This window comes from Pseudophryne corroboree, chromosome 2 (assembly GCF_028390025.1).
Source record: "Pseudophryne corroboree isolate aPseCor3 chromosome 2, aPseCor3.hap2, whole genome shotgun sequence".
NCBI classification, from domain to species: domain Eukaryota; kingdom Metazoa; phylum Chordata; class Amphibia; order Anura; family Myobatrachidae; genus Pseudophryne; species Pseudophryne corroboree.
Genome location: NC_086445.1, coordinates 635271183 through 635287987, shown reverse-complemented (window position 1 = coordinate 635287987; position 16805 = coordinate 635271183). Strand labels below are relative to the sequence as shown.

Sequence of the window (16805 nt, the reverse complement as noted above, 5' to 3'; positions counted from 1 at the left end):
TACCTCATAATAAATCTCTCTCTGTCACAGCTGCCCCTCGTTCACAGTCCACGCTGCTGCGTTGTGTGCCTCCCCCTGTTCCCAGGCATGGGGGAGGGCTGTGGGCTCAGGGCTCCTGGAGACATGCTGTCTCCGTGAAAGCTCCCCTGTCAGAGGAGCCTGCAGAGTCCAGTGCGGAATGCTGCAGCGTCAGTGACAGTGACTCATTCACTGTCACTGACTGACTGCAGCCGCCAGCCAGTGTGCTCTCATCAGTCCCAGTCTCGGCTCTGCTCAACCGCGCCGGCCAGACTACTGTCTCCGTCCTCTCTCCCTCACTTCCGCGGCAACCAGAGATTTTGGCTGCAGAAACAGCCTCCCTAGCGCCCCCACATTCCAGCGCCCGGGGCGCGTGACCCCCTAGCCCCCCCTTAGTTACGGCCCTGATAAGGGACACTACTTTGTGACGTACCATGAGTAAGGGACACTACTGTGTGACGTAACATGAATAAGGTACACTACTGTGTGACGTAACATGAAGAAGGGACACTACTGTGTGACGTAACATGAATAAGGGACACTACTGTGTGACGTAACATGAAGAGACACAACTGTGTGACGTAACATGAATAAGGGACACTACTGTGTGACGTACCATGAATAAGGTACACTATTGTGTGACATAACATGAATAAGGTACACTACTGTGTGACATAACATGAATAAGTACACTACTGTGTGACATAACATGAATAAGGTACACTACTGTGTGACGTAACATGAATAAGGTACACTACTGTGTGATGTAACATGAAGAAGGGACACTACTGTGTGACGTAACATGAAAAAGGTACACTACTGTGTGACGTAACATAAAGAAGGGACACTACTGTGTGACGTAACATGAATAAGGGACACTACTGTGTGACGTACCATGAATAAGGGACACTACTGTGTGACGTACCATGAATAAGGGACACTACTTTGAGACGTACCATGAAGAAGGTACACTACTATGTGACGTAACATGAAAAAGGTACACTACTGTGTGACATACCATGAATAAGGGACACTACTGTGTGACATAACATAAAGAAGGGACACTACTGTGTGACGTAACATGAATAAGATACACTACTGTGTGACGTAACAGGAATAAGGGACACTACTGTGTGACGTAACATGAATAAGGTACACTACTGTGTGACGTAACATGAATAAGGGACACTACTTTGTGACATACCATGAATAAGGGACACTACTTTGTGACGTACCATGAAGAAGGGACACTACTGTGTGACATAACATAAAGAAGGGACACTACTGTGTGACGTAACATGAATAAGGGACACTACTGTGTGACGTAACATGAATAAGGTACACTACTGTGTGACGTAACATGAATAAGGTACACTACTGTGTGACGTAACATGAATAAGGTACACTACTGTGTGACGTAACATGAATAAGGTACACTACTGTGTGACATAACATGAATAAGGTACACTACTGTGTGACATAACATAAAGGGACACTACTGTGTGACGTAACATGAATAAGGTACACTACTGTGTGACATAACATGAATAAGGTACACTACTGTGTGACATAACATAAAGAAGGGACACTACTGTGTGACGTAACATGAATAAGGGACACTACTGTGTGAAGAAGGGACACTACTGTGTGAAGAAGGGACACTACTGTGTGACGTAACATGAATAAGGGACACTACTGTGTGACGTAACATGAAGAGACACAACTGTGTGACGTAACATGAATAAGGGACACTACTGTGTGACGTACCATGAATAAGGTACACTATTGTGTGACATAACATGAATAAGGTACACGACTGTGTGACGTAACATGAATAAGGTACACTACTGTGTGACATAACATGAATAAGGTACACTACTGTGTGACATAACATAAAGAAGGGACACTACTGTGTGACATACCATGAATAAGGGACACTACTTTGTGACATACCATGAAGAAGTGTGTGACGTAACATGAATAAGGGACATATAATGTGAATAAGGTCCCTATTAAATTTTGGGAGTTGGGGACGCCAAATGCTGCTGCTGTAGCTGCGCACCCAGCACCGCGACCAACATCACAAGCTGGGATCCAACATTGCGACCGTCATGCAGACGGCTAGCTGTGTAAGCCTCAGCTTACGCAGCACACCAATGAAAGGGGCCAGGAAGTCTGCGTCCTTGGACGCAACTTCACTGGTTTCAGCAGCAGGATTTCACTCAACATCCCGAGTAACCTGTGGGTTACTTAAATATCAGATGGTCACACAGTTGATCCGATGCTACTGTATGTCCTTGGACGCATCAAGGGATCGCAAGAAGGCTGCAGCCAGCATTTTTTTACTTGAGAAACATCCTGTGGCTTTTGCATATTGTAGCAATGCTACTGTGTACAAAGACACAGAGGCTGTGCTAATTACGTCCACCTGAATCAGCCCCTTGATGTATGTTTCTATTATTATATAGCATCATCATAACTTAAATCAAGGTCACACAAGGTCTCATAAAATAATACAATGTACAGACACACGGACCTAGAACCACTTAAAACTGCAACAACTTACAATTTTTTTTAAACTGCGCTGAATTGTTTTTTTGTTCTTGTCTAGCAATATTTATAGTCTGTACTCATTTCAATTTAAATATAATTACATTTAGTAAATACAGTGCTTTTGACAATATATTGCCGCCAATCTGCAGTGTATCACATTGGTTTCTAAATCCCAGCAAAACCAACACTTTGTACATTTTTCCTCATACTGTATGTAAAGAAATATTAGTGATGGCATGGAAACACATTTATTTACAGTCACAAGTGAAATTGTATCACATTTAAATTCTACAGTGAGACTCCATTGCCAGAGACATACATATGGCAGCAGTAGGTTGGCAACCACAAATAATTTTGTAAAAAGAAGCCTTGCTCCCATTTGTCAATAGATCCAGAGAAGCAAACAGTCCAAGTAGCAAGCCAGGTTGGTAGACTTGGAGATAGATTAAGGAGCTGGCAGAAGGATAATCAGATAGGCCAATAAAAAATAAAAATAAATAAACAGGTTACTTTCCAAAGTTTGTTGGGTGTGCACAGATGCAGGATCTCAGTGCAATCACCTAGTACTGACTGCTAGGAGAGTTTCCATTTAGGAGTACTGGGGTGTGGTTCTACGAACTGAGAACGCTTTCCATCTGACTACATATGGGTAATTCAGTGACTTCAGTCTGTGGGAAACAAGTCTATAGTCTCTCCCAGTCTGTGTGCAATACATCTAAATTCTTGGGAGTCATAACGCCAGGACACTTACTGATGTAAGCGGCACATGTCTTAAAAATGCACTGGAGCATTATTGCTATTTTGTACTGTTTGTGACTGTTGAATTATACAAACAATCTACTACATATACATTTACAATTTGAGAATTAAATACTGACCACCTTAAATTTTTGAATGGCATATTAAAGTTATTTTCTTTTATTACAAGAGTAATAAAACCAGACACCAGATCTGACTCAACCCTCATTTAACACCCTTGACCTCTTATGAACTTATTTCTGCCCCACTACTCTGTCATTGAAAATCATAGCCTAAATCTAGCTCCCTCTCTCAGTAAAAACGATGAGTACAGATTTGACACCCCAACCTCCTCATTAAAAATTATACCTCAAAACTGCCCCTTCCTCATCAAAAATAAAATCCAAATCTGCATCCTCCCGTCCCTTGTTGAAAATCATGCCCAAAATCTGAGCTCCCCTCCTCCTTAATAAATCAGACCATGGGGCCTAATTCAGACCTGATCAGTGCCGTGCGTTTTCGCACAGCAGCAATCAGCTCTGAACTATGCATGCGCCAGCGCCGCAGTGCGCCGGTGCATGCCAGACAGCCGTCGGCTGTCTTAGGCCTGTGATCGCCTCTGCCTGATTGACAGGCAGAGGCGGTCACTGGGCGGTCCTGTGACATTTGGCTGCCATTTAGGGGGTGCGGTCCGGGCGACGCAGACGTGCCCGTACCGTTAGGGGGTCGGGCCACAGTGGCTAAGTGATGTCACACGCAGCCGCTGTGACCCTCACAGCGATGAGTAGCTCCAGCCAGCGTGCAGGAGCTGCGCTGGCAGGGAGCTTCTCTTCCAGTACAAAAGCATCGCCGCCGTGCAATGCTTTTGTACGTGTGTGTGTGTGTGTGTGTGTGAAGGGGGGGGGGGGGGTCGGGCCTGACATGCTGGGCGGACTATTCCTCTGCTGGGCGTCCCCCCGCATGTCTGTGTGACTGATCACAGATGTGCTAAGTTTATCACATCTACGATCAGGTCTGAATTAGGCCCCTTATGCGTATGAGACATCCCAATCAAATTATTCACCTTACCTCCAGTCTATTGATGTCTCTTCTTGCAGCCTTTTGTGCCCAATCAGCACTCTAGCAGTCTATTAGAAAGGCTGGATGTCACATGTACGTTATTGACATTTAGGAGACAGACAGGAGATGCTAACCGGCCACTCTGATTATGCTTATGCCTGTCTCCCTGCCACTTGTCATGTGCAGTGGGTGAAGCCAATTGGTGTCTCCAAAGCACTAACATTATACCCTTTGCCTTCCAGGGCCTACCTTACCCTGCCGATAAGAGCCTGTCCCAACTGCGCATGTAAAGCTAGCATTCATTTTATCATTGTCTACATGTTTTCCAAATTTGATCTACTTTACCTATATGATACTGTACACTTGAAAAGCAAGAATTTAATTTGCCAAACCACATGTAAAAAAATACACCTTAAACCTGCTGTTCAGCAAAGTGATTTAAAGAAAAAAATATAGATAAAAAGAAACTTGAAGTTGTTTGCCAGTTGCTTAGTGTGCTTGATAATTTCTTCTTTTCAATTTAGACTCAGAAAAAAATTCAGAAGTTGGGAAGATCATCAAAAAGCCAAAAAAGAAGGAGACAAATAAAACAGAATCTGAAGAGACAGAAAAAAAACAGAAAGGTTAGTAATCCTATATATGGGGGAGGGGGGGGGGGGGGGAATGATACAGGTTGAGTATCCCTTATCCAAAATGCTTGGGACCAGAGGTATTTTGGATATCGGATTTTTCCGTATTTTGGAATAACTGCATACCATAATGAGATATCATGGCAATGGGACCTAAATCTAAGCACATAATGCATTTATGTTTTATATGCACCTTATACACACAGCCTGAAGGTAATTTTAGCCAATATTTTTTATAACTTTGTGCATTAAACAAAGTGTGTCTACATTCACACAATTCATTTATGTTTCATATACACCTTATATACACAGTCTGAAGGTCATTTAATACAATATTTTTAATAACTGTGTGTATTAAACAAAGTTTGTGTACATTGAGCCATCAGAAAACAAAAGTTTCACTATCTCACTCTCGCTCAAAAAAGTCTGTATTTCGGAATATTCCGTATTTCGGATATTTGGATATGGGATACTCAACCTGTACTGAATATGGAAATGGCCATTTCTACTTCTTAGTTAAGCAAGATCTTTTCATGTTAGGGAGAAAATGTAATAGGTTCCAATGTGGCACAAATGACAATATTTCAGTGATTTGCTGCAGTATTTAAAGGGATTCAGTATGATTTACCGGTGGCCGGGAAGACGGGCGTCAATATACCGACCACAGCATCCGGCCGCCAGTATGCCGGCAGCACGGTGAGCACAAAGAGTCCCCCCTCACTAAAGGTTCTATTCCCACTCTATGGGTGTCGAGGACACCCACAAGTTGAATAGTCCTGTTGTGCCGGTATTCCGGCTGCCAGCATTGCCAGCTGTTGGGATCCTGACAGCTGATAAATTAAACGTATACCATTTAAAGAGACAATTTTTTTTATAGGCAAAACCATGTTAGCCTATGTCTTCAAAATGTGAGAGGGCGTGAAAGCTCAATCCCTCTTCCCCATGCAGAGCCTTTCTGAAGAGCTTGTTCCTGCAACCTCTGCCCCTCTTCCCCAAAGGCTTCGACACAACGCCCCCTCCTAAAGAATGGTCTATGGTCTACAGTTACCCTAGACGGTAACCCCTACCTCCATAATCTAAGGACTCGTGCAGATTTAATGTTTCATTTTATTTTTAATTTTGAGCTACAAAAAGGACCCTCCATCTTGTGAAGATATCTACTTTTGGAGGTACCTTAGATTGCTGTCTCACTGCCCGCTCTCAGAACTCAATTGACCCTACTTCACTCTGTTTTCTACTTTTCTTCCCTATCCATTGTTTTACCTACAGAGGTATATCTGACACCATATCAGTGAGCATATGTTATAAAGTTTTTTGTATTCATGTGTTACCGTCAATATGGATAAAAAAGGGGTTACCAGCGCTGGCTGTAAGAATAAGAGGGACGGTTTGTGTATGAATATAACACAATTTATTCAAACATTTAAATGCAAATGTATAAAAATGACACCATTCAAGCCACAATATTTTGTAAACACTATTAAATAATAGTTCATACGACTGGGTATAATGTAATATGGTCAGTTTGCTTGGCTAGGGCACTTTCCAACAGAGAGCAATGTCACTTTAATATGCAGCATTTACCATACTTTAGGCAGTCCCCATAGGAATAGTTTCTTTAGCAGTGTAGTGGGAAGACAAAACTTGTCCTGGCACGAGATGCTGCAGTGAAGTTTGTGGAAGTAGAAGTGTCCAAAAGAATACCAAGGCTTGGATGGTCCAACAGGGATATCCCACAGTGGATCAATCAGTGAAAAGGTGGCTTGATGGGCAAACAAATAGCTCTCCTCAGGAGCATGTGTTATGAGTTGTACTGGAGTCTCCTTATATACCTCTTAGGAGTCTCAATAAGTGGCTGAATGATTGACACCTGTTGGTAGTCAATTACTATCAAAATACAAACCGTCCATAAAAACACTTAGTCAATAAAGAATTAATATCCATGCTGGTCCCATAGCTTAATTTATTTATTAGATAAAAACGAACTCTAGCAGACAAGAAAAGAGTTTTAAACTATTCTGTTTTATTCAGCTGTTTTCGGTCACGTGATCGGTACCAGTCACATGATCGGAGTTACAACAGACAGGGATATCAATTAAATATTAGTAACCTTGGTAACACCCACACAGGAAGTAAATACTGTGTGAGTGTAACAGACGGATCTCTACATCAGCGTGCACCCGGTCACGTGTCCGCCATCCACAACACGGCGTCCATGGACATCTTTAACGACACCCTAGTAATATTGTTAATGTTTTTGCCCCTAATCAAGGCCAACAGTCCTTTTACACCAGACTTGATACTCTTCTTTTTCGCAAAAGACAAGGATCTCTGGTGATTTTAATTCGGTCCTGAATCCCACATTGGATAGAACTACCTCATGGGCCACTGGCTCTGGCAGAGTGGACCTCCGCAAATCTACAGCACACTTCAGTCTCATGAAGTCCCAACTTCTCTATGACTCCTGGCAGGCTCGAAAACCTCTCACTTGGGAATGCACATTCTTCTCTCCAATGTGTTCCTAATCCCGTATAAGAAATATGATGTCCCTATCTCAGCCAACCTCTTGTGCATTACCGACAAGCATCTAGTTCATGATCTCGCTGCTATCCACATCGAATTTGAAAACTTCTATAGGAACCTCTACAACCTGCAGACTGCCTCATCCTCCTTCTATTCTCCACATTCTGATGCAGTGATTGAGGACTTTATTTCTGCAGCCCATTTCCCCCCATGAGGCATTAAATAGTTTGAGTGGAGAGATCTTGAGTGAAAAAAGGGAAGAGTCCATCAAGCTACAAAAATCTGGCAAATCCCCTTTACTTACACATACTATAAAAAGTTCTTGGGCCTCCGGAGGATGGGCTTTTCTGGCAAATTCCTAGAAAGGTGTTTTGGCGCTTTACAGATCCCCTACTGCCATGGTTTCTATTAATCGCCTCACCTCTTCCACGTTCAGTATCACTAATGGCACCAGACAGGGATGCCCGCTCTCCCCATTGCGATTTGCCCTGGTTATGGAACCACTGGCAGCAAGGATCCGAGCTAATATAGATTTAGCTGGAGTGCGGGTAGGCCCTTCTGAACATAAAATTGCGTTATACGCTGACTATGTCCTAATATCTCTGGGATCCCCATCTCAGTTGTTACAGCCGCTCCTTTCTGAGATAGACCTCTACTCTAAACATTCAGGTTATAAACTTAATACGGGTAAGACTGAAGTATTGAATTTTTATATCCTAACACTGAGGAAGCCGCTGATCTATAGAAGGCAGGGAAACGCATCTGTACGATCTCCCAGCTCACGGGACACAGCTACAGATCACTTATTTGCCGGTATCCCACAGTTCACTTTACTGTCTGAGAGAAAAAGTGCAAGTGGTGAGAAGCGACCTTACACGGACTCCAGATAAGGCTACCGTGGAGAGCCCCAGCCGGGAGGGACGATACCATATCCGTGGTTTGACAGGCATGCTGAATGGTCCTAAACTACATTGTGATAAATAAACTTCATATGGCAGACATGGACTTTTCACCTTAAGGCTGCATGGTTATGCATGAACATTGTGCTTTAAACCAGGAGCGGTGAGAAAAAAGCCAATAACCAAGTTAAAAGCTAGTATATGCTGTGTGCAAACTATAAAGAGATAACAGCTGTTAAAGTGCATGATTCATACTAACACTACGTTTTTGTGGAGCAATTATCACAGGTGCTAAAGGCACAAAGCTACATAGGATAATAGACATTAACAGCGTGTGAAAGTGCATGAATTTTACTAACACTACGTTATGTGGAGCAATTATCAGATGCACTGAATGCTCTGTGTCATAGAAATTAACAGAGCTGAGTGCAAATCATTTACAACCTGTGAAGTGAATGTTTCAGATCCTATGTGGAAAAACTAGCAAGTGCACTGGTAGCTGATTGGTACAAAGTATCACTGAAGATATTTATAAAGAGACTTTGTTGCCAATAGCACATTAGGTGCAGCTGTTCTATTATTTGTTGCTTCTTAGTAAATATAATGATTGCAATACTGTAAAAGAAATGTTTTAAGTAATTGTAAAAGCATTTTTTATGGGTATTGATGCTGGCCGGTATCAAATATAGTGACAAGTAATAAGATTTATTAAAATAAAAATCTACTACAGATTAAATAGCGCTTTCCCATTGTTGTTTTTTCTTGTTCTATATAAGGGGTTTAAAACCAATTACCCCTGGGAAAGCAGCTCTTTTTTTCTGTTCAATAGTGGCGCCTGGAATTTCTTTTTGTATCTTATATCTGAATGATATCACCAGGGATACTAATTTTCCTCAATTTTCTCAGATTCAAGAAAATATTGATACTCCTTCTAGGTATTTTTATAAATTTTTACAACTCAGACACTTTCATTCCTCACTGGGCCGCGTCCTCTCTAGCAGACCCCTGACCACGTTTGAGACTATATGTTTCAGACGTCACTCAACCAAAGGCCTAATTTCCCTCTTATATACTACTCTCACTGGGGACACTCCCTCTCAGCGTGATCCTCATGAGAGAGCATGGGAAACGGACCTAGGCTCGGCTTTAGATGACGAGGAATGGTCTGAAGCCTGGGGTAACGCGGCGTCTAGTTCCATCTGCATTAGAATCAAAGAGAATGTTTATAAATTATTATATAGGTGGTATTATGTACCATCTCACTTGAGCAAAATGTACCCGGATACGTCGGATAGGTGCTGGAGAGGATGTGGCGCAGAGGGCTGTTTCCTACACATATGGTGGTCATGTCCTAAAATAGTGGAGGGAAATGATTAATTTTATTTCTAGCTTATTGCAGATCTCTATTCCTTCCCACCCTAAATACATTCTCCTCCCCTTACACCTGCCAACGCTAACAACATTTCAAAATAAATTGTTGCATTATATAGTCTCCGCAACAACATGTCAACTAGCCGCAGATTGGAAAAACCCTATCCCGCCTTCCATGCAATCTATAATTGCCCTGTATCTGGTACGTTTACCGCATGGCCTACATGGCTAGCATCATAAACTGCTCCTCTAAGTCATTCGATAAAATATGGAGTCCATGGCTGGCCACCCAGCATGCCCCTTCACCTTTTCATTTGTGATGCCCTGCACCATATTGGATGGGACCCTCAGGGGACTCTATCCTATTCGATTTTGTCCATTCTTGTCTTTTTCTCTCTTCTTCTCTGTCTTTCTTTTCGACCTACTTCTACTCTTACTCTTTAATGTTAGTCGGTTAGCTGCGCTGCTGACTGCCCCTTTTTTTGTTTTATACTACCCGCTCTCTGGGTCAAAAATGGGTAACTGTTCTTTTTTTAGTTATCTTTATAATTACCAACTATTATACTGCATTTGCAATGTAATTTGCTGTAACCATTATCTGTTGGTATCTGTTCGCTTTTGTGATCCTATGAATAAAATTATTTTGGAAAAAGAAAAAAAAAGTTCTTTGGCCTCCTGGTTCCCCACCTGTACTCTCTCTTTAATTAAGTCCTGCAGGGTGGTTTCTTTCCTATTGAGATGATCAAGGCCAGGATAGTATTGATTCAAAAGGAGGGTAAGGACCCACACAATTGTGCTAGTTATAGACAATTTCCCTTTTCAAACTGGATGTTAATATCTATGCTAAAATTAAAAAAAAAATTCTGATCGTAGATGTGTGAAAAAATGCACATCTATGATCAAATTCTTTGACGTGGGGGGATGCCCAACACAGGGCAAGCCCGCCCCACATGCCAGATCCAGCCTCCCCACACACATGCGAAAGCATCACACAGCTGAATGTTTTTGCTTGTTTCGAGTAGCCTACGCAGCCTAGTTGCAAAGACAGACGGCTACCCGCCATGTTAAGGGTTGCAGCGGCTGCGTCTCTATTAATGACATGCCAAACAATTATTTTATTAATCCACTAGCACCAGACAGGGTTGTCCCCTGTTTACTTTGATCTTTGTTCTCACAATTGAGCACCTGGCCTCTTTGGTTTGGTTGAACACAATGTTCAGGTCAGGGACATCAACTCTAAAATTGCTCTCTTTGCTGACATCTTACTTACACTTTCTCAGCCAAGGATCTCATCCCACACTTTATAATCTTTTTGACTGCTACAGTATACTGTCCAGATATAAAATGAACTTCTCTTAGAGTCCATGCTTCTCCATACTTCCCCTCTGGACATTGAATCACTTACATCCTTCTACAACTTTAAATGGCAGCATAAAAAAAATATATATCTTGGGGTTTTCCTGACCTCCCACAACTTGCTGTATCAGGAAAATTTCCTTCAGCTCATCCCTAAACTTCAAGCGTACCTGACCTCGTGGAAACAGCTTATCTCATGACTGGGCAGGATCATTGCTGTCAAAAAGAATATTATCCCCAAAGTGCTCTACCTCTTCCAAACTCTATCTGTGGTGGTTCCCCTTTCCCTCCTCCATAAGCTCCAGAAATCCATCACCTACTTTATTTGGCCGCGCAACTATCCTGTATTATCCTTAAAAAGACTATTTCTAGGGCTCTAATATTTGACGTTGGATTTTTTTTAATCAAATTGCCTCCTCTTACTATGCCAGATTGATATAGAGTCCAACTATATGAACATCCCAGACTTATCCTCTCTGTGGTTCCTACAAAATAAACATCATTCATCCCCAATAAAGGGCTGATGCTGCAATGCGGGCAGTGACACAAAAAAATAATAATCAGTGTGCACTGTGCACCAAGGGATAATGCTGCCCCTGTATTAGGAGGACGCCTGGGCTGCACTGTGGATAGTGACAAAAAACCCCACCAGTGTGCAATGGGCACCAAGGGTAACTGACAGAAGTTCTCATATGCGGTCCTCAAGGCACCCCAATGGTCCAGGCTTTAAGTTTATCCGTGCATGGCCACAAGGGACTTAATTAGTACCTCAGTCAATTTGAATTAACCATCTGTGCTGAGCAATGGATATACCTAAAACATGGACCATTGGGGTGCCTTGAGGACCTATGGTTAGTGATATTAGGGGTCCTGAAAGTGACAAAAAAAAAAACACCAACATTGTGCTGTGCACCAAGTTACAGCACCTGTATGCAACACTTAGCCAAAATGCAAGTAACATAGTATCTGAGGTTGAAAAAAGACAATTGTCCATCGAGTTCAACCTATTTGTGGTGTCCTATGCATGATGATTTGACTAAAATTTCTGACTGATGCTGCTGTCAGCCATTGCATTTTATCCCTATTTAGAGTAACTATAATGCATGACTATGCACCATACCCCTGGATATCCTTATCCAATAGGAATTTATCTAACCCATTCTTAAAGGTGTTGACAGATTCCGCCATTACAACTCCCTCGGGCAGGGAATTCCAAACACGTATTGTCCTTACCGTGAAAAAGCCTTTACGCCGTATTGTGCAGAATCTCCTCTCCTCTAACCTGAGTGAGTGTCCACGAGTCCTCTGTGTTGATCTAACCAAAAACAGGTCCCGCGCAAGCTCTGTGTATTGTCCCCTTATATATTTGTAGATGTTGATCATATCCCCTCTTAGTCTCCGCTTTTCCAATGTAAACATGCATAGTCTTTCAAGCCTTTCCTTGTATTCCATCGTCTCCATGCCCTTAATTAGTTTGGTCGCCCTCCTCTGTACCTTTACAAGCTCCAGGATATCCTTTTTGTAGTACGGTGCCCAGAATTGTACACAGTATTCAAGGTGTGGCCTCACTAGTGATTTATATAACGGGAGTATAATACTCTCGTCCCTAGCATCAATACCCCGTTTTATGCATGCTAATATCTTATTAGCCTTCTTTGCTGCAGTCCTACTTTGGGTACTACTGCTTAGCTTGCTAGCTATGAGGACACCTAAGTCCTTTTCCAGTACAGAATCACCTAATTTTACCCCATTTAGTAGGTAGGTGTAATTTTTGTTCTTGTTACCACAGTGCATTACCTTACACTTGTTGAAGCGCATTCTCCATTTGGCTGCCCATGCTTCTAATTTAACTAAGTCGTTCTGAAGAGACTCGGCATCCTCCTCTGTATTTATAGCCTTACACAATTTGGTATCATCTGCAAAAATTGACACCATGCTCTCTAGACCTTCTGTTAGGTCGTTAATGAAAATATTGAACAATAGCGGTCCTAATACTGAGCCTTGCGGCACACCACTTAGCACTTCAGTCCAAGTTGAAAAAGATCCATTAACCACAACGCGCTGCTTCCTATTATCTAACCAGTTTTTGACCCAAGTGCATATTGTGCTTCCTAGCCCTGATTCTTGTAGCTTGTAGATAAGTCTCATGTGTGGTACAGTATCGAACGCTTTGGCAAAGTCTAAAAAGATTACATCCACGTCTTTACCCTGATCTAGGTTTGCGCTTACTGTTTCATAAAAGCCAAGTAAGCTGGTTTGACAGGATCTGTCCTTCATAAACCCATGTTGATTCCTTTTAATGACCTTATTGGTTTCAAGGAACTTCTGAATACTATCTCTTAGAATACCTTCCAATACTTTCCCCACTATAGATGTAAGACTAACTGGTCTATAATTACCTGGTTCAGCTTTACTTCCCTTTTTGAATATAGGCACTACTTCCGCTATACTCCAGTCTTTGGGAACCATACCTGATATAACTGAATCCTCAAAGATCAAAGATAGCGGTTTTGCCAGTTCAGAGTGAAGCTCCATTAGAACCCTTGGATGAATACCATCGGGCCCTGGTGATTTATTAATCTTTAAATGTTTTAATCGGTCACAGACTACTTCCGCGCTTAAATAAGTACCTATCAGTGTGATATTCTCATTATTGAGATTGTGTGTCAGTCCCTGAATTGGGTCCTCTCTAGTGAATACTGTTGAAAAAAACTCATTTAGTGTGTCCGCTATGTCATTATCATTTTTGCTTAAGACTCCCAACTTGTCTTTTAAAGGGCCTATACTCTCCTTCTTTAATCTCTTGCTATTAATGTATTTAAAGAATTTTTTGGGATTCGCTTTGCATTCCTTTGCTACTAGTTTTTCAGTTTCTACTTTAGCCGCTCTTATTTCCTTTTTGCAATTTTGGTTACATTCCTTATAGTGCTGAAATGACTCTGCTTCTCCGTCAGATTTGTATTTTTTAAATGCTCGCCTTTTCTTGCCCATAAGTTCCTTAATCTTTTTGTTAAGCCACATCGGTTTATGATTTTTATTCCCTTTTTTGCTACTCATAGGAATATATTTGAGTGTATTTTTAGCTAGCAGGAATTTTAGTACCTCCCATTTCTCCGTAGTATTTTTTCCTAAAAACAAACCTTCCCATTCAATATCCCTGAAAAATACCCTCATCTTTTCAAAATTTGCTTTGCTAAAGTTTAAAGTCCTAGTTGAGCCAGTATAGGGCTGTTTGTAGAAACTGATATTGAATGTGACCATATTGTGGTCGCTGTTTCCTATGGGTTCCCCTACTATAATACCTGATACCAAATCCCCATTGTTTGTTAATACCAGGTCTAAGATTGCATTGTACCTAGTTGGTTCCTCAATTAGTTGGACTAAGTAGTTATCATTTAGTGTGTTTAAAAACATATTGCCCCTAGCAGTATCACATGAATCGTTTTTCCAGTTTATCTCTGGATAGTTAAAATCTCCCATCACTACTATGTCTCCTACTCCTGCTGCTCTTTCAATTTGCTTTAGTAACAATTCATCATCAGATGCGTTGATACCAGGCGGCCTATAGCATACACCCAATACTAACTTTTTTATTCCTTTTTCCCCGCATGCAATTTCTACCCATAATGTCTCAACAGTGTCTACAGTCCCCTCCTGACTATCTTCCCATATATTAGGTTTTAAAAACGGCTTTACATACAGACACACCCCTCCACCCTTTTTATTTAGTCTGTCTCTCCTAAACAGTATATAGCCCTCTAGATTGACTGTCCAATCATGAGATTCATCCCACCAAGTTTCAGTAATGCCTATAATATCATACTGTTTGCTTGCTGCAAGTATTTCTAGTTCACCCTTTTTACCAGTAATGCTTCTGGCGTTTACATACATACAACTAAGATAAGTATTTTCCCTTGCGTTAGGGACATCTTTCACCTTATGTGGCAAGGATGACCTGTAATCGTCATTGGTTAGTGCTTTGGTAAAATCCCTTTTAGTACCCATGTTAGTAACCTTACCGCCTGCTCTTACCCTCCCCCCAACTTCTCCCCCATTTCGTTTACTACCGCCATCCCCACTATTCTCACTGCATGACCCGTAGTTTCTAGCTAAACCCTCCCCCCAGGCTCCTAGTTTAAAATCTCCTCCAACCTTCTAACCATCCTTCCCCCCAGCACCGCTGCCCCCTCCTCAGTCAGGTGCAATCCGTCACGACAAAAGAGATGGCGCCTGACTGAGAAGTCCGCCCAGTGTTCCAGGAACACAAACCCCTCTTTCCTGCACCAATCCCTAAGCAACACATTTACCTCCCTAATCTCCCTCTGCCTCCCTGGACTAGCGCGTGGCACGGGTAATAATTCCGAGAATATTACCTTAGATGTCCTTGCCTTCAGTTTCTTTCCTAAATCCCTATAGTCTTTCTTAAGGACATCCCACCTTCCGCTAACTTTGTCATTGGTGCCAACGTGCACCAAGACCGCCGGGTCTTTGCCAGCCCCTCCCAACAATCTATCTACCCGGTCCGCGATGTGCCGTACCCTTCCTGCACTATAAAAAAATAAAAAAGAATGTTTCTCTTACGTCCCAGAGGATGCTGTGGTCCACATTAGTACCATGGGGTATAGATGGGTCCTCTAGGAGCCATTGGCACTTTAAGAGTTTGTGAGTGTGGGCTGGCTCCTACCTCTATGCCCCTTGTCAAAGTCAGAAAAATATCCCCATGCACGTTGCCATATTTGCACCGCACACTGGTCCGTGCTGCGCATGCGTACGCTCTCCCGTGAAGGCGCATACCCGCAATAGCGTGCACTCGCAGGCGCGGTATGCGTATTTACGGTAGAGTTTATGTAGTCGTAGCGTGCGACTCATTCGTTACATATTTTCACAATTAATGTAGTTTATAGATCATGATCCCTTTGATAGTTTCTGAAAGTTTGGTTAAAATAGAAGGTCCCTGTTTAAAGTAATCCCTCTTTGTATTGTACGAAGGGTCTAACAGGAATCATACAGCAGTGTTTGGTACCCATCGGAAGAGTATTTAATTAGCAATATTCCGGTGTTGGTTTGGAGCGTATTAATCGCTCGTGCGAATAGTTATGGACATAAGAAGTTTATGTCCATTTCTATTATTTACTCATACTCAGGTATGCGGCGGGAAACCTAGTTTCCCACCCACCTGAGCTGTTGGAAATCGTCACAGCCCACCTGTATGAATCAACCTATGACCTTTTGTTGTGATACAGGGTCGAATTCCTTCATCCAATGGACAATGGGATTGTAGGGACTATGAGATTGCATTGTGTGTGGGGCATAAATAGGCAGGCCGACCACATCCAGCTCTCACTCTTCAACGGTTCTCATTGCTGAAAATCGGGTGCTGGATGTCCAGGCGCATGCGATCGTTTACCCTGTGCGTAAGTTTCTCTCCGTAATCATTGTCTTTCTGTGAGCCAATTTCTCTCATCTCTCTCCGTCTCTCTCTCTCTTTCCCTTCTCTTTCTCTCGTATCTCCTCTAGACTAGTATTGTATTGTATTAGATAGTATTGTATTTTGGTTAGGAAGTCTCTGTTATATTGTAGTGTATCATTTGTACTGTTATCCCCTTTTAAAAGTATATTAGATATAATACAGTTAATAGGCTTTGGACCCTAAACCAGT

At 42.1% G+C, this 16805-nt stretch overlaps 1 protein-coding gene across 1 annotated transcript in view; it reads left to right on the top strand.

The window, feature by feature from the left end:
- Positions 1-16805, top strand: part of TULP1 (TUB like protein 1) — a 253884-nt gene that overhangs the window by 68195 nt on the left and 168884 nt on the right. The window contains exon 4 of the mRNA XM_063957230.1: positions 4893-4991. Coding sequence (XP_063813300.1) covers positions 4893-4991 — 99 coding nt within the window. The remainder of the gene's footprint in view (positions 1-4892; positions 4992-16805) is intronic.